The following is a 23,399-nucleotide window of genomic DNA, read 5'->3' as shown; positions in this document are numbered from 1 at the left end:
CAGACATGCTTCCAGAAGAGGTGGTTCTGGGTTCTGAGGCCTAAGACCCTGTGAAAACCCATTCTCGGCTGCCAGTCCACCTGTTTCTGAGGTGGCTCACGCATTCTCGCTCCAAGCCCAAACCTGCTTCTTTCGGTGGGGCAAGTCATGACCTCTCTGAGCCTGTTTCCTCGTCTTGTCCTAGTGGCCCCTAAACCTGTGGGAGCGCGCGGTAGGAGAAGGCCTTGGCGTAGCTGTTGGGTGAGTCTTTGCTGAGTCCTTCGGCCGCGGGCTGCGAGCTGCGGGGCGGGGCGAAGCCGAGGGGCGGTGCCGACGCCGAGGGGGCGGGAGGAAGGCGGCGCCAGGGGGTCTGGGGAAGGAAGCAGGCTCCGGCTCCCCACGGCTGCTCGCCTCCGGGCCGCGCCGCCCTGCCGCCTCCGCCTCGCGCCTCCCTTGGTTCAGCCTGCAGAGGCGCGAGGTGCGCTTGAGCTCGGGACAGCGGGGACGGCGGGGTCCCCGGGACCAGGTGAGAGCTGGAAGCTCGCGGCTGAGGGGGGTGTGGGGGGAATCCGGGATGCCCCGGCTGGCCCGACCTTCTCGCCGCGCGGAGGACATGGGGGAGCGCGGGGCCTTGAGAGGGCATCGGATGCCCGGCGCCTGGGGTGTCTCTTCCCTCCGAGCCACTGACGGGGCCGGGAGCTCACGCATACACACACAGACACACATCATACACACTCTCCAACCGCTAGGCTAGCTCCGCCCCATCCCGAGACCCTGCCCTTTCTTGGGAAACCTCATTGGAAAGACTGAGTCTCCAAACCCCCTCCCCAGGATTAAACACATTTGGTCCCTTGCCCCCCCCGCCCGGTCCCTCTTCTCTTCTGAGAACCACTTTCTCCGCCCGCCTGCCCTGGCACTGCAGAGAAGAGAGGAACCCCAAGTACCAAAGGCAATTCTCCTCCCCAAGTTAATGACAGGCCACTCCGACTCCCCACTTCCTGACATCCCCCCTATTGCTCATTCTCTGAGCCCTCCCGGGCGCGGAGGCCACTCTGCATTTGCATCACACCCCCTTCCTCCTCCCCTTGGATCCCAAGAAACGGGGCACCCCCACCCAGCCTTTGAAGACTGAGAGACCGGAACCAGTTAGGAAGGGGACAGCCTAGGGGAGGCCCGGCCCGAGGCGCCCCGCAGCAGTTCCCTTCTCCCAACCGGAGAGACGACCCCTCCCCGCCCCCAGCTGGAACGTTGGGGGTGGCAGTTTGTCCCGGGAGGGAGGGGGGTGGGAGAACCAGGTCGTTTATTTTGGGGCCTTGTAAGGCCGGTTGGCTGGCGCTTGCGACGTTCAGCCCCGGAGGTGCGGAGGAGGCCGGGAAGCTCTTGGCTGCAGAGGGCTTAACTCCTTCCATCCTCGAGAGACTGCTTCCGAGGGGTAAGTGACTAGAGGGTCTGGGCATTGGCTGCCCGGTGGGTGGGTTTGGCAGCCGTGGTTGATGGGATCCCCCCACGTTCCCCGCCCTCGCACTCCCCAAACAGGATCGGGTGGGACTTGGGTTTCCCAGGCTCGCGGAGACCTGTCCAGAGAGCTGGGCTTGTTTCTACTCGCTGCACAGATGAGACTAGGGGAGCGGAGCGCTGGGAACATCCCAAGTTCAAGATCTGTACCTGCGGCAGCTCAAAAACAAAATACGGGGCGGAGGCTTTCTTGTTTTACCAAACGGAACTTAGCAGCGAATACATTTTATTTTGCATACTAGACTCTTGTAGATATTTGTAGGTAATTTTTCCCCTATGGCACTCACGTAATTACCTTGTGAGATACTTAATATGGTAAATAAAACGTGGGTAACTGAGTTATTTTGGCCCGTGTGAGCGAATCTGTTAGGCATTTGTATGACAGACAGTAGGTCAGGCCTAAAGGAGAATTGGAAAAGATATCTCTACTCTGTTCAGCCTTCCACTTATTGCTCTGGGAAATATAAAAGAAGTAAAAATGATGTTGATATGAAAATTCCACAAGGGTCAGAAAAAGATAGATACCTAATTTAATGTGTTGCCTTATTTTAAAGTAAATTTAAAAAAATTATGTGAGATTGGAACAGTTGGGGAATTTCCAGGTTTTTCGGCTCCAGAGTGTAATTGTGGCAAATTTTGTCCCTCAGATGCCTGTCTGTCTTGTTAGAGGGAAGAGGCACAGGAGGAATATTATTAAAATTATTGTTGTTAAAATACTAAAATTATTACACAGGGGTATTAATGGTTTATGACATAATGTAATTGGGAGCCAGCCTGTAAGAGTATGGGTAGTAAATATATGAGAGAAATTGGTCAAGGTCCCAGGTGTTTGGGAAAGACTTTACAGAGAAAATAAAAAGGCAGTGATATTGAGATTGTCCCATTTAGCTTTCTTGCTTTCTGTATATTCAGTTTTACTGCTTTCTTTTATATGTCAGCCTAAAAAATAAACATAAGCTCTCAGATAACACTGTTAACATTTTGTTGTATGACCTTTCAGACCTTTTACTATGCAATAAAAGTACATACATATATGTAACAAAATGGGTTTATTTTGGGTTTGTAATCTATTTTTTCACTATGGACATCTTTTCACATCACTAAGTAGCCACAGTATAGTTTAATTACTGCACAACACACATTGTATGAAATTATCTGTACTTAACAAATTTCCTACTAATGAATGGTTGGCTTCTTTTCCATGGTTTGCTATTTATTATAAACATGGATGCAATGCACATCCTTCTTTTGGTACATTGTTATATACCTGTCTGTCTGATTACTTCCTTCAGTTTCCTGGAAAATCAATTGCTTGGTCAAAGGGCGTGAAATTTGACATTTTGAAAGCTATTGCCAAGTTACCCTCCATCTGTACGTCTGCCATCAATGTTGAGGATCCCAGAAGCTCTCTCTGAACCGACTGGATAGAGACCATTAATGGATTAAGAAACTTCTTTTGTTTCCCCCAGTGACAGCAAGAGACAGGGTGACATGAGAGATTTGGCTGCACCCTGTGTTGGTGAGCTCCCGGGTGGAAGGATCACTCCCCAAGGAGACTGAAGTAAGTTTCAGGATGGCGAAAGAGGAGCCCCCAAGTACCTCAAAGGACCTGCAGGAGCTGCAAAGGAAGCTGTCTTTGCTGATCGAGTCCGTCCAGAACCATTCAAAGGTGGGTTTCCAATCAGTATGTGTAACGGAAAATCCCAAAATAACACCAGCTTAAACAAGATAGAAAGTTACTGTTTCAGGTAGAAGAAATGTAGAGGTAGGTCAGGAATCTTTCTAGCTCACCACCTTATCATGTCTAATCGGTGACCCTCAACCTCATTATCCAAGAAGGCTGCTAAAGCATCAGCCTTCAGATCCATGTTCCAGGCAATAAAATGTAGGAGAAGAGGAAGAAAGACTCACTATCAAGCCCCGATTTAAGGAGACTTCCTGAAAGTCACACATAATGCTTCCAATTACATGTCATAGACCAAAGTTTAGTCACATGGCCATAGCAAGCTACAGATGGAATCCTTTAGCTGGATTTAGTGAGGTGATTCTCATTCTCTGCCACAGATAGCATCGTTTTTCTGTTTTCTTGTTAATTTGGGCTCATCTGTTATCCTGAAAATGGGGGGCCAAAACCTGCTTTTAAGATTTGAGTGCAGTATTCCACTATAGCCCTGTCCCATAGAAATATGACACAAGCCACACATGTAATTTAATATTTTCTAGTAGCCATGTTTAAAAAGTAAAAAGAAACAGGTAAAATTAATTTTAACAGTGTAATTAATTTAACCCAATGTGTCCAGAATATTATCATTGCAACAGATAATCATTATTTTAAAAATTATTAATGAAAAGAATTGAGATATTGTGCATAATTTTTGGTACAAAGACTTCAAAATCCAATGTGTATTTCAGTTCTAACTTAACTACTTTTCAGGTGTTCAGCAGCCACTCAGTGGCAATGGGACTTGAGATAGTATATTTTGCTTTCTTGCATGTTCAGCTTTATTGCTTTCCTTTATATGCCTTTCAGCATTTTGACAGGAGCCAAAAAGAAAGGCAGCTCTCAGCAATAATATTAATAGTATTTTGTTGTGTTTCCTTTTGATCTTTTCCAATGCAATGTACCCATAAAAATACAAATGTGAATGTAACAAAATGAACTGTTTTGTCTCCTATTTTTTTGCAATGGACAGCATAGTTCCACTAGAGTCTATTTGAAGAGACTCTGTTTTGCAGTCTAAAACTATACTCTACAGAGACCTTTTCTGGACTCACTCCAGAATGGTTCCAGCACTCTCTTGGATTTACCAAGCTATTTTTAAATTGGACAAGCAGCCTTCTAGTCAGCAGACTGAGCCTCTTGTTACTAAAAGTTCACTAGGAAAGGCCCTCATGCCTGTCCCAGGCTTATTATTGTATTAATTAACATCAATTGAGCACTTACTAAATGCAAAGCATTGTGTTAGGCATTTGGCATGCTTTAGCTTATTTATTTTTCACATCCACCTTCTGAGGCAGGTATGTCAAAATGTTGGAACTCTGGCTTCTTGGTATTTCTTTGCTACTTCATCTCAAATCCTCAGCCATATTCCTAGAAACGGGTTTAAGCTAGATAACTATCATGCCAACTGATATCCAGAATGAAAGGACAAATTATCATTTGACTAAGTCCTCATGTCCTTCAGATAATCCTGAGGTATTGAGACTATTTTAAGTTTGTTTACTAATTAACAACACAATAGCATGATAATAGAGGGAAAAAGAAAGCAAATTATTTGTAACCCTATCACTGACCAATTTGGTGGTGGCGATGATTATTCTAATTGTAACTGTGCCCCTTTGTTATTTTTATATTTAGTGGATGTAATCATGGCAATTGTAGGTCTGTATTTTTATATTTGCTTAATATTATATATTGTCTTTCCATAATGAAGTGTCGGTCTTCAGAATGATTACTTTTGCTGGCAGTACAACCTTCCATCAGATTGACATAACTGTTATTTATTTACCCATCTGCTTTCTGGGATATTTAGATGATTTCTTTCACCTAAGTAATTTTTATCCTTTCCTCAGACATTAAAAAACACTTTGAATGCCAGGCAAGAATTTTAGATCAGTTTCCAGATGTATGAAACAACTCATATCATCTCTCCCAGGAAGGCCCTGAAGTGCTTGGTCAAGTCTTAATTGACTTGTTTTTATATAAAGAGAGAATCCTGCTCAAAATAGCCTAAGCTAACACATAAACAAAACAGGTGGGACCTGCCAGGACTTGCTGGGGAAATGTAAAGCTATCTTAGAAGCCAAGGGCAGGAAGTGAAGCAGAGCGGAGCTTTAGTGGGGATTAGAACCAGGGCCTGGAAGGTCACTGGGGTCAGAGGTAATCCTCAGTGCTCTCTCTCCGGCCATGTAGCATCTCATCTCAGCTTTTCCTTGCATATCTGCTTCGCTCTCCTCTCTCTGTAGTCTGGCTTCCTTGGCTTTCCCATTCCTGTGGGCAAACATGACTGTCCACACCTACCTCAGCTTCCAGCTGAAGCCCTGTAAGGGACAACTGGTGTGGGTGTCCCAGTGCCACATTCCTGGGAGCAAGAATCTGGTGGATGCAGTCCCCTCTGGCCAGGGCATTTCATCGATATACACATAGCCATTTTCAGGGGAGAAGGAGAAGTGAAGCATGGGCTGGGACTCATGGTACATGGAATACTTGTGACAAAACAGTCTTGCTCCCATGCTGGACCTGTACTGCCCAGGTCCAGCAGGTTTTGAACTAAACCCTAGGCCCTATGTGCAAATACTGAATCACACACCTGTGGGCATCCAGGGCCTTGTCATTATCAGTGGTTTTGAAGGATCCTGACTCCTCCGGCCTTCATCCTTCTGAGAGCACCATGAGGCAGTAGATCCTCAATTGTCTTTTGCATCCTGACACCAGGGGATCTGCCTGTGTCCTGAACAGCCCCAGACGGAATCCTCAGATACTGGCCACATTGCCCCTCCTTTGGAACATCCCATGCCCAGGTGTGTATTTAAAGATGTCACCTTACCATTTTCAGATCTCCATTTCCTCTTCTGTAAAATGAGCACTACCAGGCTCATGCTGTGAGGATGTGGCTGAGATCCTGTTGGTGAAGGCTTTAGCACAGAGCTGGGCACATAGTGGTGTAGGTTGGTTCAAGCCTGGCACTCCTGGGTGCTTCAGCGCAGCGCTGTGCTTGGTAAATCTAGGTGGGGATGGCAAACTGCAATGCATGTTACTAAACACTAAGCCCTCTCGCATCCTATCCTCCCATTGTAGCCTCTTTTGTTGCCATGAGACTGAAAAGGTAATTGCTAAGTGAAATTGTTTCTTATTCCCTGATGTCACAGCTCCCGTTGTTTTCCAGAGGGTCCCAAAAATTGTACTTCCTCAGCCCTCAGCCTGGAGTGTGTATTTATGAAATGTCATTAGGATATTGGAGGAAATTGCAGGAGTGTTGGGTAGGGTGGTGGAAACGGGGCTTCTCTTTAATATACAGGCAGCATTTGAGGACTGCTTATTGGAATAATAAATTATGGGTGGCCCTGTAATTAGCTCTGAGAGCAATTAGGCAACATGTAGTTAATGATTGTTAATGAAGCTTATGTTTCTGAAGTGTCTGCTACGAGCCAGGCTCTGTGTTAAGTGTGCTACATGAACTTATGTGAACTTGATCCTCACAACTTCCCAGTCCGGTTTTTAAATATAAGGACACCAGCTCAAGGTCGTATCACTTGTTGTCAGAGGGGCTGGAAGTCAAACTCAGCCTTGGAGACCCCAAAACCAGACCCCTTAACAAGAAAACCATGTACTTTTGACCTGGTATTTTCTCGTTGAGAGCTGTATGTTAAAAGACTAGTCCAAAAGGGGAGAAAGGGCACATGTTTTAAATAATGCTGTGTATAGTCGTGAAAAGTGAAGGCAGCCGAAACATTCACATAGGGGAGCAATTAAGAAAATCACTGCTTATAAATACGGTGTCCCTCTGGGTAGCTGTGAAAAATAACAAGTATAGCACTTTGTGGCTATGTGAGTACTTGTGTATATATTATAGACAACAGAGGACATACACACCAATTTTCAACTGGGCAAAATCTATCTTGACAAGGAATGGAGGTATATTTGGAATTTTTGACTTTTAGCAAGAATGCATATAATTTTATTTTACTGGCTGCCTTTTCCCTCTGTAGAGTTGTATGTAATGCCTGCGAAAGAACAGAAGAGAAAAGACGATCAGGAGAAAATATCCTACACACAGGTTTAAAGGGACAGTGTGGTATTGTATATAAAGTTTGTGGTCTCTGGGTCCAGATAGCCTGAGTTCATATCCTCATTTGCATGGATTTAGGCAAGTTGTTTAACCTCTCTGTGCCTCAGTTTCCTTGTCTATGTAAAATGGGGATAATAATAATAATAGTGCCTACCTCATAGCATTTTAGGGTGAAATTAACAGTGAAAGCACTTAAAACAGTGCTTGGCACCTGAGTGTTTAATGAATGCTGTCTCCTATCATCCCCCTTCTGAAACAGACTGGCATGAACAGGGCTGTATTTCCTGAGAGAATCACAGGGTCATAAGATAAAAGCTATAGAGTTATGCAATCATTATCCAAGATCAAGACTAGTGGGTTACACTTCTAAAATTTCAGGTATTTCCTTCTGGCTATTCTTACACACCAGAAACTAAAAAGTATTATCTATATAATGATTCAGTAGTCATAATCATTTGTTAAATCCTAACTTCTCAGTTACAACTCCTTCCTCTCAACTGATCATTCCCTCAATCTTCAGGGATATCTAGGGAATGACCATTCTAACTTCTTCATGCTGAAAAGGGGTGTCGACATTATGAGGTAGAGGAATGAAACTGGTTGATGTTCTTGGAGAGACTGGTACCTCTGGGTTTCAGGGCTTATCTGGCATAGAAACAATCTGGAGGTTTTAAGTTTCGGAAAAAATAAACTTAGTGAGTAAAACTTTTATGCAGCCTTAGATAGAGCCCAGGGTATTCTTTAGGGTTTTCAGGAATACTGTAGGTTGGAGCTTGGCATAATGTGGCAATTTGCAATATCTGGCTGAAGCTTGCATAACAGTAACCTCCAGAATGACCTCTCGACTCTATTTGAAAAATTTTAGCCACTGAAACTTTATTTTGTTTCATTTCTTTTCCCCCTTTTGGTCAAGAAGGCATTGTCAATCCTAAGATGGCAGGGCCAGGCTCATCCCTGGGACTCATGTCCCACGTTGCCAGGGAGACTTACACCCCTGGAAGTCATGTCCTATGTAGTGGGGAAGGCAGTGAGTTTATTTGCAGAGTTAGCCACATCAGATGCTAAATTTTGATTGGAATATCTTTATCCCTCTTCAGCTTTCATAAAAGATACAGTTGAAAAAGTAGACTCATGCCCAACACGTTTGGAAAGCTTGTTGATAAAAAATTTAAATTAAAGTAAAAATTATTCATCAATCTCACTGGCCCCACCTCAAGTGCTTGCCGGCCACGTGTGGCTAGTGGCTGCCGAGCAGGACAGTGTAGGTGGAAACTCTCAAGCCTGGTGTCTTGTATGTTCAACCTCATTTGCTATCTCTCTGCTGCCCAAGTCTTCCCTTGCAGGCAAGCTTGCTGTATACGCTGCTGCCTCCCTTACCTCGAATGCCCACCTACTCCCAGTCTTTTGATTATAAAGTTCAGAAGGATCAGTTCAGTCTGCCTGATGACACGTGGCAGCTTTCCTAAGGATGCACTTGAGATGGGGAGAAACCAGACCTGGGACTGCAGGAACACACTCTGCGTGGCCGCTCTGTGGGCCTTCTGCCTCTCACTCACTTTTGGCCTTCCTCTTTCAGGAGGCTCTCACTGTGCTCTGATAGCAGAGTGTCTGAGCTGGGCAGCCCCAGCTCTGAGGTGAATCGTGCTCCAGTCAGCTCTGGCTAGAGAAGCTGAATATCCAGGTCTTCAGCTTTGTTTTTATTTTCATTTTCTTTTATTTTTTTGTCATAACAGAATGGCAGGAGCAGTGTAGCCCATGGGCCTTGTGCCATTTTGTGACCTGGCAGAAAGTGAGTTCTGCCAGGTCACCTCAGGAGTTCTCCTACCTCAGGAGTTCTCCTACTGAAGCCCCACGGTGGATGGCTGTGGCTTCTCCTTGGGCCAGGCTTTTCTATTTAAGCAGCACCAGCCCTGCACGTAGCCTCAACTCTGAAAACCTAAGCTGAAAAGTAGGTTGCAAATTGAATGCTTGTGTACATCAATGCAAACATATGCTGAGGATGACTAATGAAAGGGACTATGTTAAGCTGTGGAGCAATGCCTGATTCTGTCCTCCTTACTACGACCTGTGGCTAGGAGGGGCCCTCAAACCTGTCACCTGTCCAGAGCCACCTTGGGTTGTTGACAGAGTGACTCATGTCTTGGGAAGTCTTAACTGTGGTGACTTCTTTCTTATGAGCCTTTCAACTTTACAACCTCTGGTTGCACTTCCCACAGCTTGGGCTGATCCATTCTGCCTGGTATGCAGGAATTTGGGTGAGTTTTCCCAAAGGTGATGAAAAGAGATTCTGACAACTCTTATCTTGGCTTTTCTTTGCCTGCAGGTGGTTGCCTTTATGAAGTCTCCAGTGGGTCAGTACCTGGACAGGCATCCTTTTCTGGCCCTCACCTCACTGGTGTTTGTTGCCATGTCGACTGTTCCTGTTGGGTCCTTTGTGCTCCTCGTCTTGCTTACATCCCTGGCTGCTTTCATGGGAGTCATATTACTGGAAGGTATCCTGCTCAGTAATTCACCTCTTGGAAAATGGCTCAATTGGGTGGATAATATTTATCAGGCGTCTGCCACTCATGTCAGAGATTCCCATTCTGGTTCACATCGACCAAGGCAGCTTGTCAGAGTAGGTTAAAAAATAGACCCTGGAGTCTGGCTTAACATCCCACCTCCACCACTGTGATCTCAGACAAGTTCTGTACTTTCTCTGATCCTCGAATTCCTCATAGGTAAAATAGGGATATGATGGCATCTACCCCAAAGGGTTTATGTATGGATTGAAGCCAACAATTCCACAAAGTTCTAGGTGCTATACCTGGCACAGACTTGCTGTTCAATGGGATGCTAAATATTATTATTAAACAGAGCAGCCATTGATGCCACAACTGGTTATTGAGCACCTATTATGTGCCCGGTGTCTTGCCAGGTGCGGAGGCTCCACCTTCTCCTCCTTTACCCCTAAAGTTGTTCTCCAACTGTCAGCTTCTCCCAGTGTTGCTGAGTTAAAATTCCTGAGAAAGCAAATCTCATCGGCTCAGTTTAGCTTTTCAAATCAAATCCTAAACTGCAGAATACTGGCCAAAGAGAGAGCTACCCTTGGGTCTGGTGACCTCTTCTGGTCCATTCTATGGCTTTGCAGACCTCAACGCGCGGGGTTGTTTCCCTGCCCAGGCCACTGTGGACAAGGCAGTTTACACTCAAAGGAGAAAGAAGGTGTGCATGGTGGGCAACTGGGTCTAAATACAGCTTGCAAAGTGGTTGTTCAGTAAATATTGATGGATATGTGGGGAATGAATGAGTAGCATAACAAGTAAATTTAGAGAGAAAGTAGAGAGCCACTAGATTTTGGTGGTATCAGGAAGGCTTTACCGAAGAGGGGCTCTCAAAGGTGTTCAACACTTTTTCTTGGGTAAGGAAGGGTTTTCTGGACAGGGGGAACAGCATGTGCAAAAGCCTTTAGAGCAATGGTTCTCAAACTATACTCCTGGGCTTCATCCAGATTGTCAGTTAGTTCTGGAGTTGGGCCCAGGGATCCAGATTTTTAACAAACCTTCCTGGTGCATCTGATTCTGATGCAAATGATTGGTGGCCATACTTTGAGAAACACTGACATAGGATTTTGTAAATGGAAATTTTTATGGAAAGGCAGAGCATCTGTACTCCCTTCCTTTCCAGGAGCCATCTCTGAACCCATCTCTGTGGCCACACGGATGGAGTACTCAGACCACTCCCAAAGCGAGGGGAAGGATATTTGTCATACCATAATTGTATTTTATCAGTTCTACATTGGAAAAAGGACTTTTGTTTTGAGGTAGGCAAGGGAAAGCATGCTGGGCAGACAGAAACTACCACCAATAATCACACACCCAGTGACTCATTTAATTGTGATGTTAACACTTTGTGATAGTTACTATTGTACCCTTTTTATGAATGAGTTAAACTGTAGCTCTGGGAAGCCCCAAGTCAAACAGTAAGTGACTTAATTCAGATTCAGACTCAGGTGTGTCTACTGTGAAAGTCCATTGCTCTTTCCATTGTACCTTTTCCTGTTTTACCCCCCATGGATCCAACATTATGAAAAATATCTTTTCTCTGCATATAGTAGATGGTAACGCATTCATAATTTATATTTTGCATCATTTAGTCTAGATAGCCTTGTTTCTATAGCTGGTAAGGTATTAGTTTGAAACATTGGAGATAATTTACGTTTCCCATTCTTGTCTTTGCTTGACTCCTCCTGGAGAATTTGATTGGGAGTCCATTCCTGACCTTGAGAAAGGGGGTTCTGAAACTCAAATACCTTTGGGTCAGGCAGGTGACAAAAATGAGCAGGGTGGGCCAAGTGCAGCTGAAATGGGAATGGTGGGGCCTGGAGGAGGTGGGAAGCCAGCCAGTTGTTGCCGGGCAGTGCTGCCCACTGGGTGGTCCAATCACTTCCTTTTTAAGTCATCCGGGAAATCTGGATCTTTAATGGGAAATTTCCTTACTTTAAAAATCTGAGTTAGCTGTCGTTATTTTAAACACACTGGTCCAGGGGCTGCGCTTCTTGACCTGCCTTAGCTGAACATGTCTCCTAACCGTGATCTGCTCCTAGGACTGGTCATTTCTGTGGGCGGCCTCTCTCTGCTCTGCGTCCTCTGTGGCCTGGGTTTCATATCACTCGCCGTGTCAGGGATACTCATCGTGTCCTATGTGGTGGTCTCCAGCCTCGTCAGCTACTGGTATTCTCCCAGGTAAATACACGTCAGTAAAATAATTTAATCTTTACCGTTTGGAGGGGGATATTCACAAACAGTACCCTAATGCCAGTTGAAGGTCCCAAAGCAAAATTATAGGAGGCAAGTTGTTTCTCATAGATTAGACATCAAATGGGAATTTGCTGTGCAGTTTCAAACGGAAACTATTACTACCACCATGCATCAAACACATAACTTATTTTGTTGTCACAGCAACACTATGAGGTAGTTATTATTGCTTCCTTTTCTAAGATGTCCATTTAATTTACAAAAACTCAGGTAAAGGTGGGTTTTGTGGGAAGAGAGCCAAGAAGGGAAAAATGACCCACCAGTGTACTCAACCTGCTATACTCCAGATGGCACAGGAGCCGTGAATCCACTGCTCCCAGGGTCTGTCTGGATCCCCTGTGCTCCTCAGAGTGTGTGTACCTCAGCAGACTGAGTATGAGTCTAGTGTTTGAATATGTGGATCTTGTTCCTATAACATCATTCCTTCATTCAGGGCCTCAACTGAAGGGACAGTGATCTGTTTCAAGGCCAGAGAGAAAACCAACTGTGTTGGTTTTAGAAGCTAAGTCTCAAGGGGAACGTTACTCCACTGTGCTTCATTCAAAGCTCTTGCTAGATTGATGATAGTGACTCGCACCCATTGAGCACTTGCTGTGTGTGTCAGGGACTCTGTCTAGCTCTTCCCAGGCCTTATCTCATGTAATCCTCATAACCTCCCTGAGACAGGTCCTAGCCCTATTCTATAGTAAGGAGAATGAAGCCCAGGTCCTACAGCTATAAATGGCAGAGAAGGGACTTAAATCCTGGTCAACACTCCAAAGCCCTCTGTTCTGATTTGCTAATGCCGCCAGAATGTAAAATACCAAAAATGTATTGGCTTTAAAGGGGGCTTATTTGGTTATACCATTACAGTCTTAAGTCCATGAAGTGTCCACAGTAAGGCATCAACAACTGGGTACCTTCACTAGAGGATGGCCAATGGCATCCAGAAAACCTCGGTTAGCTGGGAAGGCACATGGCTGGCGTCTGCTCTGGAGTTCTGGTTTCAAAAGGTCTTTCTCCCAGGACGTTCCCCTCTAGGCTGCAGCAGCAAGTTCCTTCTGTCTGAGTTTCTTATATAGGACTCCAGTGATTTAATTAAGAGCCACCATGAATGGGCAGGGTCTGTATCTCTGTGGTAATTATCCAATCAAAGGTCTCTCACCCACAGTTGACTGGCGTTACATCTCCATAGAAACACTCAATCCAAGGTTCCAACCTAATCAACAATAATATATCTGCCCCTACAGGATTGCATCAAAGAACACGGCGTTTTGGCACACCATCGCAATCAGGATATAAAGTGACTCTCTAAAACAGAGTGTTCTGGTTTGCTAATGCTGCTGGAATGCAAAACACCAGAAATGGATTGGCTTTTATAAAAGGGGGTTTATTTGGTTACAAAGTTACAGTCTTAAGGCCATAAAGTGTCCAAGGTATGGGAGTACCTTCACTGGAGGATGGCCAATGGTGTCTGGAAAACCTCTGTTAGCTGGGAAGGCACGTGGCTGGCATCTGCTCCGGAGTTCTGGTTTCAAAATGGCTTTCTCCCAGGACGTTCCTCTCTGGGCTTCAGCTTCTCTCCAAAATGTCACTCTCAGTTGTTCTTGGGGCATTTTTCCTCTCTTAGCTTCTCTGGAGCAAAAGTCTGCTTTCAGTGTCTGTCTTCAAACTGTCTCTCACCTGCAGCTTCTCTCTCAGCTCCTGAGCATTCTTCAAAGTGTCCCTCTTGGCTGTAGCAAATTTGCTCCTTCTGTCTGAGCTTATATAGTGCTCCAGTAAACTAATCAAGGCCCACACTGAAATGGGCGTGGCCACACCTCCATGGAAATTATCTCATCAGAGTCATCACCTACAGTTGGGTGGGTCACATCTCCATGAAAACACTCAAAGTATTTCAATCTAATCAGCACTAAAATGTCTGCCCCACAAAATTGCATCAAAGAATATGGCTTTTTCTGGGAGACATAATACATTCAAACCGGCACACAGGGGTTGACAAACAATATCTGGAAAGGGCCAGACAGTAAATATATTCCTCTTTGTGGACCATGAGGTCTCTTTTGCAGCTACTGAACCCTGCTTCTATAGTACAAAAGCAGCTTGGACAATAAGCAAATGAATGGTCTGTGGCTGTGTTTCAATAAAACTTTACTAACAAAAACAAGCATTGGGCTGGATTTGGCCTGAGGGCCGTAGTTTGCCAACCCTTGCTCTAAAAAGAATGCATATCTTGGATTTTGAAGGAGTTTTTCTACATAACAGCCCTTGTACTTCTTACTAGTAGGGTATCTTTTATTATTCATATGTTGAAAGATAAAATGTGAAGTAGGTATAATTTAATCACTCAGGGGCAGTTCTCATAGGATTGCTTAATTGATATCCCTGGAGTCACAATCCAGCTTCTCATAAATTGTTTTGAACACTGTCAGTCTGATAGGAGACAAAATGAGAAATGTTGGCCTATTTGGCTTATTGAGGTTGATGGTTCTGAGCCAAAATCCCTCCCTGCCTCTGAACACTGTTGGGCCCTGATAAGGTAAGTTCTTAAAAATTACACCCCAGGAAGTAGAAAAACCTCAATAGACCTTTTTACCAATGAAGAGATTGAAAGAGAGGTCCAAAACTTGTCTTCAGTCTACTTGCCTGCCCCACTCCTCCCGACCAAGGCATTCAGACCCATTATTTTCTCTAGGGCATGGGTCCTCAAACTTTTTGTTCTCAAGACCCCTTTTACATTCCTCAAAATTATTGAGGCTTCCAAAGAGCTTTTGTTTATGCAAGTTAAATATATTGATAATTATTCTATTAGAAAATATAACAAATTTAAAATATATTGATTTATTCATTGAAAACGAACAGTATTACATGTTGAAATAGATAACATTTTCATGAAAAGTAACTATATTTTCCATAACAAAATAAAATCTGTGACAGGAGTGAGTAGCATTGTTTTACAACTTGTAAATCTCTTTACTGTCTGCTTTAATAGAAGACAGCTGGATTCTCATTTGTGTGTCTGCACTCATTCTGCTATGAGATACTGGTTTGGTTAAAGTATCTGAAGAAGACCCAGCCTCAAAAATGAGTAGTTGCTAAAGGGAGGAAAATTTTTTTCAGATGACTGAGTATTCTTCTTTGATAAGTGGTAGTTTCCTAAAGGTTAATTGAAATATGATATTTTTGTATTCTGTTATATTAAGGTCTATCTTGTACTTTAAATGACTCTACCAAATGAGTAGTTGGAAAAAGGAGGAAAAACTTTTTCAGATGACTGAATATTCTTCTTTGATAAGTGGTAGTTTCCTAAAGGTTAATTGAAATGTGAAATTTTTGTACTGTGTATTTTTTTGTATCTCGTACTTTAAATGACTTTTTACCATGCAAAATTCTGTAAATTTATGTCTTAGTCATTGGGAAAATATTGGTTCCCTGAGTGAAGTGGAGTTCCAAAGGTGCTGTGAAAAACTTCCCTGTTTTTATTTGAGAGAATGAGAGTGAAAAAGGCATATATCATGTTATATTAGTGTGAAAAAGGGTTATCACCTGAGAACTACTGCACTTGTGAATTCTTTAAAACTCAAAATGGCAGATAATGCTCATGTTAAATGATTAAAAGCAAAGGGGAGAAAAAGAGGAACTATCCAGTTTATTCTGTGACGCAAATGGAGTTTGACCCTAGCAAAACTGTAAGATATCCTTACTTACGAGAATCGGCTCAACAATCTTTTGAAGAAATATATTGACCTGCTTTCTAGATAAAGTAGCCTCTAAAGAGGAAATGTCATGCTGTTTTTTCACGGAGACAGTAAGACACCCCAGGGCCTCTGGTCTGTGTTTTCAGTGTTGGTGTCAGTGGTAGCAAGGCTATCGGAAATTCAAAGATAATCCACAGATGCAATTTGGTTAATGTTACTAGTGCTACCTCCCCTCTCACTGCCCTCTGAAATTTGTAGTCACACGGACTAAGAAAGACAGGCCTCTTTCTCTCCCCTTTCTCCCCTGCCTCTCTTCTGATGAAGGTGTCACAAAACAGTCAACTGGAATTGGAAGATATGGGTCTGAAATCCGGCTCGGCCAGTTTTTTAACTGTGTGATCTTGAACAAGTTGCTTGACTTTTCTGGGCCTCAGTTTTTCTTGATTGGTAAAATAGGGCTATGCCTTGTTTTACCTTTCACACTGAATTGCTGTAAGGACACAGATAACAATTGGGAAAAATGCAATATCCAATTTAACTAGAATGGGGAATGGGGCCACAATCCCTTCCTCTAACTCAGTCATTTTAATCTCCCAAGGCCTCAGTTTTCTCAGCTGTAAAGTCATGTACCGGTTTGAATATATTATGTCCCCCCAAACGCCATTATCTTTGGTGTAATCTTGTGTGGGCAGATAAATCAGTGTTGATTAGATTGTAATTCTTTGAGTGTTTCCATGCAAATGCGCCCACCAAGCTGTGGGTGATGACTCTGGATAGTTTCCATGGAGGTGTGGCCCCACCCATTCAGCATGGTCCTTGATGAGTTTACTGGAGCACTATATAAGCTCAGACAGAAGGAGTGGGCTTGCTACAGCCAAGAGGGACACTTTGAAGAAGGCACAGAAGCTGAGACAGTAGCTGCAGATGAGAGACAGTTTGAAGATGACCACTGAAAGGCAGACTCTTGCTCCAGAGAGGCTAAGAGAGGACAAACACTCCAAGAGCAACTAAGAATGACATTTTTGAGGAACTGCAGCCTAGAGAGGAACATCCTGGGAGAAAGCCATTTTGAAACCAGAACTCCAGAGCAGATGCCAGCCATGTGCCTTCCCAGCTAACAGAGGTTTTCCGGACACCACTGGCCATCCTCCAGTGAAGATACCCGATTGCTGATGTGTTACCTTGGACACTTTATGGTCTTCAGACTATAACTTTGTAACCAAATAAACCCCCTTTTATAAAAGCCAATCCATCTCTGGTGTTTTGCATTCTGGCAGCATTAGCAAACTAGAACAAGTGGGTATAGCCCCAAATGTAGTGTGGTTGCGAGAAGCAGCTAAAAATAAGCCAGTTAAGAATGTCATGTATTCAGCTGTGTACACACTCAACATTGCTCTTTAAAGAGGTCCTAGAGCTAACCATTTCCCCTTGTTTCCAAACAGACCACTGACACAACAAAACACTGATGGCAACTGTCAGCTGGCTATGAAGTGTGCAGACTTCGAAGGGCTCTACCAGGAATGACCAGCTGGATGGAACCAGAGCTTTTTTTTTTTTTACAAGCATCTCTGGAAGGCTGTTGAATTATGACTTTGAAGTGGGGGCTGGGTAGTCAGGCCCTCCTTGGCTTTGTTTGTAGACTCCTGCAGTGACCAATTTGGGGATTTTGTTGCTCTTGTATAGCTTCTGTGGGTTGACATGGAGAATCACCTGGAGGATCAACCAAGAACTGCTGTGATGGCTCAAGTGCTCCCCCAGCCTCTCAGCCCCTCAACCTCCAAGTACGCACACTTGACCTTGGCAGGGTCCTGGGCCTCTAGAGCCCTGCGACTTAACCCTCAAAGCCTTAGACCTTGTGTCCAAGAGCCCAATTTGGGCACCAATGTAATTTTCTTTTTTTTTTTTTTTTAGAAATGAGAGAAGCCATTTATTTCTCCACCAATTTGTTGGAAACAGAAGTGGAAAAAATATCCAAAACAGAACAAGCTCTTCTGCCTTATTAGCTTTTTATCAGAAAGAACAGCAATATTTGAGAATAACAAACTCTCAGAAAAGTTGGGAAATAGGGTCAAACCTTAACTTTATGGCCAAGAGCATTTTTTGAAAAAGTCTAAAGGTATAGTTTCTGCTGTTACTGTTGAGTACTGTTACTCTTTTAAACATTTGAACATGATACACTTTTGTATTGTTTTAAAGAACTTGTCCTGTTAAGCCATTTTTTTTTCCAAAAGCCCTATAGGAATGCTAAAGGACTACAGAAAATTAAAAAAAAATAAATTTCTGCTTCAGTTTATTTGCAGTGGCATTTTATTAAATTAAATATATATTTAGGTGGGCTTTTCTTCTTTTCTATACTGCCTGCCCCCCCCCATACACACACCCATCAGACCCACTTCTTCCTTCTCTGCCGATTGCACGACAGTGTTTTTAGTTGCTTGTGATAGATGTGCAACTCAAAGTGGCTTAAAAAATGGGAGGTGGGTAGATCAGGCAGTGGGGTCCAAAGGCTCAATCATCATTGGGCATCTCTCTCTCTTCCCCTCCTCAACACTGCTTTCCTCTGTGTAAGCTGCTGCTTCAGGCAGGCTCCAGCAGCTCTGGTTTTATATCAGCCTTATGGTTAGCCTCCCTTCTGGGTAAGAAAACTGCTCTTCACCAATAGTGCCTACAAATATTCAGGGTTTGGCTCTGATTGGACAGACTTGGGTCATATGAGCAACCCTGAACTAATCACATGACTAGGGGGCTGGAATATGCTGATAGACCAGAGCTGGGGCATGCAATCGATTCAGAACCAGGGGGCAGGGGTAGTTCCTCCCATTGGTTCCATGTGAGGTGGATGTGATGGTTAGTTTTCATGCATCAATTCAGATTATGGTGTCCAGTTTTTGGTCAAGCACTGTTGTGCTGGTCACTGTGAGGGTATTTTGAGATGGGATTTGCATCTATAATCAGATGATTGATTGCAAACAGGATCAAAAAAGCAGATTGCCTTCAGCAAAGTGGGAAGTCTCCTTATCCAATCAGGTGGAGGTCTTAAAAGCCACAACAGAATTTCACAGTTCAGCAGAATTTCTGCCTCAACTTCAGCCCTAGTTCTTGTTAGAATTTCCAGCCAGCCAGCTGGACTAAGGACTTCAGCATTCCCTTTATTGGAGTTTCCAGAGTTTGGATTTATCAGCCATGCAAACTAATTCCTTATAATAAATCATATATATCCTGTTAGTTCTGTTTCTTTAGAGAACCCTGACTAATACAATGGGAATGCTGGACTGCAGCAAGAGGAAGGGAAGCTCCCAAAGGAATATCAAAAGAAATGATTTCTGGGCAGACAAAACAAATGCCCGCTACTTGCCACAGCACGGTATAAAGGCCTTAATTTGGCACTAAAACTTTTCTGCACTTCATTCTAAAGATGGATTCACCTCTGTTAAAGAGCAAGAAGTGCCTATTCCTATGCCAATACTATTGAAGGTGTTAATATTAACAGCTACTGTTTATTGAATGTTTCTTTCTTTCATGCAAGAGCCTGAGGCGGTCTGTCTCTGCTCTCTACCCAGACAGGTTCTGAAGCTTCAGAACTGAAGAATGAGGGGTCCCCAGCCTCCTGAAGTTTAGACTCTAATTCAGGAGCCACTTAAGAAGTGTGAGAGTCATCTGTTGCTACATAACAACATTATCTCAAATTTAGCAGCTTGAAACAATACATGATATCTCTCAGTTTCTGTGGGGTGGGAGTCTGGGCATAGCATGGCTGGATACTTTGCAAGATTGCAATCAAGGTGTTAGAAGGGCTTGTTCTTATTTGAGGATTCACTGGAGGAGGTTCCGCACCCAGGCTCACGCGGTCATTGGCAGCATCCAGTTCCTTGCAGGCTGCCAGTGGAAGCCGTCTTCAGTTCCTCGCTGCATGTCCCTCTCCATTCAACAGCTCACAACATGGCAGCTAGTTTCTTCAAAGCCAACAAGGGAGACAGTACCTAAGCAAGATGGACTTTATGATCTGATGAACGGAATCAAGTACACACACTCATGTATGTCTCATCACCTTTGCCATATTATACAGAGGTCCAGTCCCCTCATTCTTCAGTTCTGAAGCTTCAAGAGGAGGGAGTTACAAAAACGTGTGCATACTAGCAGGTGGGGATTGAGGTGCTGCCTCAGAGTCTGTCCACATCACGTAACAAAACAAAACTTTAGATTATGGTAAGTGTATTGAAGACAATAAAAAGGATGAACAATAACTGGGGGTTGCCACTTTCACCCCAAAGTCAGAGATTGCTTCTCTTTTCACCAAACTCTAAAGAAAGAGAAGCTGCTGCCATGCCAAGAATTGGGGGGGAGGGTGTTCTGACGGAGGCCACAGCCACAAAAGGCCTGGAGATAGGAAGGAGTTTGCCATGTTTCAGGTAAAAACTGAAGCCAGGGGGGCTGGCCTGGGGATCAACAGGTGAAAGTGGGAGAGACAGGAATCTGTCATACGGGACCTCCTAGAGTAAGAAGTTGACACCAAAGAGCAAAGGGAAGACACTGAAGAATTTGACAGAGGAGAGTGTCATGATCAGACTTAGGTTTTTAAAGCTCACTCTATGGGCAGCAGATTGGAGTCACCTGCGTGTGGCCCAGGAAGGCCAGTGAGAGGGCCGTGGAAGTCCCGTGGAGGAAGACTGAGACTTAGGGTGGAAGTAATGGGAATCTTCCCAGGATGGAAAGCCAGCAGGACATGATGGCAGATTGCATGGGGTTGCTGAAGGAAAAGGGGATACAAAGGGTGGCACCTAGATTTTTGGTTTGAGCCTGTGGACAAGCAGTGGCAATACTTTCTGAGATGCAACCTGTGTGAAAATTCAGAATCTGCTTTCCTCATATTAAACCCAATATTCCACTTTGATACCAAGAGGACATGTCAAGGAGGCAGTTTGCTTAGAGGGTAGGTCGATTCCAGAATGCTTACAGGGTGGAGAGCATTGTACAGCCTTCTTCAGATGTTCTGAGAGAGCGTATAAAACATGCTTCCGATCACGTAAACATCCTTGTTTCAATCTCTGTGAAGTGCAAGGTACTTTCCCACTGCACTTCGAAGCACCCACTTTCTCCTTCTACGGACAAGGCCCATTCCAAACTCTTCCCACCTGCTCATTTTTCGTAGTCCAGGAACCCGAGCTGTTGGTGTCTGGATTTTAGAGGTGAAACTACGGTTCAGAGCTTAAGTAACTCACCTGATTCAGCCAAGAAATGTGGCATCTCAATCAAGGCTTTGCAATTATATTATTAATCCAGATTCCGTTCTTTATTCTGCCCAGGCCCAAAGACCTTTGCTGATCAAGCTAAATAAAATAATGTATAGAACCCTAGCATAATGCCTGCCTCAGAAAAAGCCCATGAAGAATAGCTGTCAAAGTGAATGGCTGCACCGATCATTTAAAACCAAGTGGAACAGAAACTTGTAAAAAGCCTCCAGTTAGCCTAGCGGTGGGACACCCTTAGGACTCACTGCATATTCAAAGAGTATCATCGGCCTTTTAGACGCAGTTCCATGTGCAGATCACTTGGAGGGGCAATTGATCTCCAGAGCATGAAAACTTTTACTCTGTTGTGGAGAATTGAATTGTGTACCCCACTTTGGACATTTTCTTGGTGCATAGTCTGGAGGATGTGGACCCAAGTGTAAATAAGATCTCTTCAAGATGTTACTTCACTTCAGGTGTGGCCCAATTGAATCAGGGTGGGCTTTAATCCAGATTACTAGAGTCCTTTATAGGCAGAGCGAAAATCAGACAGAGAGAAGCCACTGGGAACAGCCAGAAGCCAGAAGCCAGAAGCCAACAGAACCTGGAGGAGAAAGACAAAGGCTTCACCATGCATTGCCATGCATCAGAAAAGCCAAGGAACCCCAAAGGTGGCCTGCCAACCAGAAGATACAGACCCCGAGAGGAAGCCAGCCTTCTAGCCTCTGAAAGCTTGAGCCAATAAATTCCCGTTGTTAAGCCAACCCATTGTATGGTATTTGTTTTAGCAGCTAGGAAACTAAAACGTCTGTACAGTCAGAATTTTAATTTATCAGTATGTCTAGGTTTTCTGCTATTGTTTTTTCTTTGAGTGTGTGCCATGTGCCTGGGCTATCTGAGCCCTCTACACATGGATGCAAGTTCTCAGTCAATTCTGACTTGTACTCATTTTGGGAATGAGGAAACTAAAAGATTGGGCGGTTAAATTACCTGAGAGCACCCAGAAATAGAAGTGGGATCTGATCTAGCATTCTGGTCTGCAAAACCTACCATAGTAGGCAGGGTGCTGTTAAATGATAACTCCTCCACCTGTCTGTGAGGCCTTCCAGGATTTAGCCCCATCCCCTACTAGATGTTGACAGTACCCCATGACCTTTTCATGGAGTGAGATGCAAATGGTTGGTTCCCCCTAGGGTTGTGCAGCACCAGGACCCCCCACTCCCAACCCTGCAGTAGTACCGTCTCAAACACCGTCCAGCGTGACTTCTCTTCTCCACTCCGCCTCGAACAGTGGATCCCAGTCTAGAAGTTGTGACAGCCTGAATTGTCTCAAGAAGATTGAATATGACTAACAGCACTTTCACTTACATTCTGATGAGCTTCCTTGAGTGGGAAAGAAAAGGGGGAGCTAGAGAGAGGAGGTTGACTTTAAGAATAACCAGTGTTCTCTCACCTATGCCACAGCACCCTTCCCCCCAAACAAACACACATACATACTTGGAGTGATTAAACGTGTGTGCACACACACACATCAAGTGATTGAACATGCATGTGCACAAGCACAAACATGCCTTTAGTGGTAAGAGTTGTGGCATTTAAGAATTATTGAAGTGCTTTATTTTTCTGGGGGTGAAAAAGAGGTGGGGATTACATCAAAATCTGGTATGCCTTTTGGATGCATCGTTTTGGTGAATACTATCCACAATGTGTGTGGTGGAAAAGTTGAAAATCGATGATGCTGCAACTACCCCCACTTCCTCCCCTCCCATCTGCAAACATTCCCACCTTCCACGACTCAGCGCTAGGCTTTTCCTCCAGGAAGTCACGTCTGGCTCATATATTCTGGTCTCTGTAGGTACAGCCCTCCTAAACCAGGCGTGGTGACAAGTAACAACCTCTCTGTGTTTTGATTTCCTCAATCTGTAAATGAGAATACCTCCACCCCTGAGTTGTTGAGAGATTACGTGAGGCAAATGATCTCTAAATTATCAAAATGCTACAAAACATTAGAACAACCACACCTTGCTTGCCTGGATTGTCTCTATTTGGGGCTATTCCCTTATGTTTGTTATCCCACCACCCACTCCTGCCACTCCCTTGCCAGGCTCTGGGGCAGGGGGGTGTGGCGGGGAGACAATATTTTTCACATCAGGTAGCACTGAACTTTATACCTTAAACACAGAACTCCTGAATAATATTTCCCATTGACTGGAAAGGCTGAGAAGACTGAATCTAGACTAGTGGTTCTCAACTGGGGGCAACTTTGTCTGGAGATATTTTGGTTGCCACAACTTGTGTAGGGGAGGCACTACTGGCATCTAGCAGTTAGAAGCCAGGGATGCTGCTTAACACCCTACAATGCACAGGACTGCTCCCAAAACAAAGAATTATCAGGTGCAAAATGTCAGTAGAGCC

The 23,399-nt window shown here is 44.2% G+C and overlaps 1 protein-coding gene across 4 annotated transcripts; it reads left to right on the top strand.

Moving 5' to 3' along the window:
* Positions 1 to 339: 339 nt before the first annotated feature.
* Positions 340 to 18,048, top strand: TMEM159 (transmembrane protein 159). 4 transcript variants are annotated; one of them, XR_005213676.1, is made up of 7 exons: positions 340 to 505; positions 2,964 to 3,163; positions 9,607 to 9,775; positions 10,950 to 11,085; positions 11,869 to 12,007; positions 17,199 to 17,537; positions 17,668 to 18,048. XR_005213676.1 is itself a non-coding variant. In XM_037815246.1 (6 exons), exons 2-6 carry the CDS (start codon positions 3,068 to 3,070, stop codon positions 17,220 to 17,222), a joined length of 564 nt encoding a protein of 187 aa, XP_037671174.1. In that variant the 5' UTR covers positions 340 to 505; positions 2,964 to 3,067; the 3' UTR covers positions 17,223 to 17,658. The 4 variants fall into 4 exon arrangements, 3 of the variants coding, with proteins under 3 accessions (XP_037671174.1, XP_037671176.1, XP_037671175.1); XM_037815246.1 differs by lacking the exon at positions 17,668 to 18,048 and having other exon boundaries at positions 17,199 to 17,658; XM_037815247.1 differs by lacking the exons at positions 340 to 505; positions 17,668 to 18,048 and adding an exon at positions 626 to 1,411 and having other exon boundaries at positions 17,199 to 17,658.
* Positions 18,049 to 23,399: the final 5,351 nt, after the last annotated feature.

This window comes from Choloepus didactylus, chromosome 21 (genome assembly GCF_015220235.1).
Source record: "Choloepus didactylus isolate mChoDid1 chromosome 21, mChoDid1.pri, whole genome shotgun sequence".
Classification (NCBI taxonomy): Eukaryota; Metazoa; Chordata; class Mammalia; order Pilosa; family Megalonychidae; genus Choloepus; species Choloepus didactylus.
This window is presented reverse-complemented; position numbering and strand designations above follow the sequence as displayed.

Coding starts and splice junctions, on each gene's coding strand:
- TMEM159 (XM_037815246.1), top strand. CDS start 3,068: ATGGCGAAAGAGGAGCCCCCAAGTACCTCAAAGGACCTGCAGGAGCTG. Junction 11,086..11,868: donor AAAAGGACTTTTGTTTTGAG/GTAGGCAAGGGA, acceptor ATCTGCTCCTAG/GACTGGTCATTTCTGTGGGC. Junction 12,008..17,198: donor AGCTACTGGTATTCTCCCAG/GTAAATACACGT, acceptor GTTTCCAAACAG/ACCACTGACACAACAAAACA.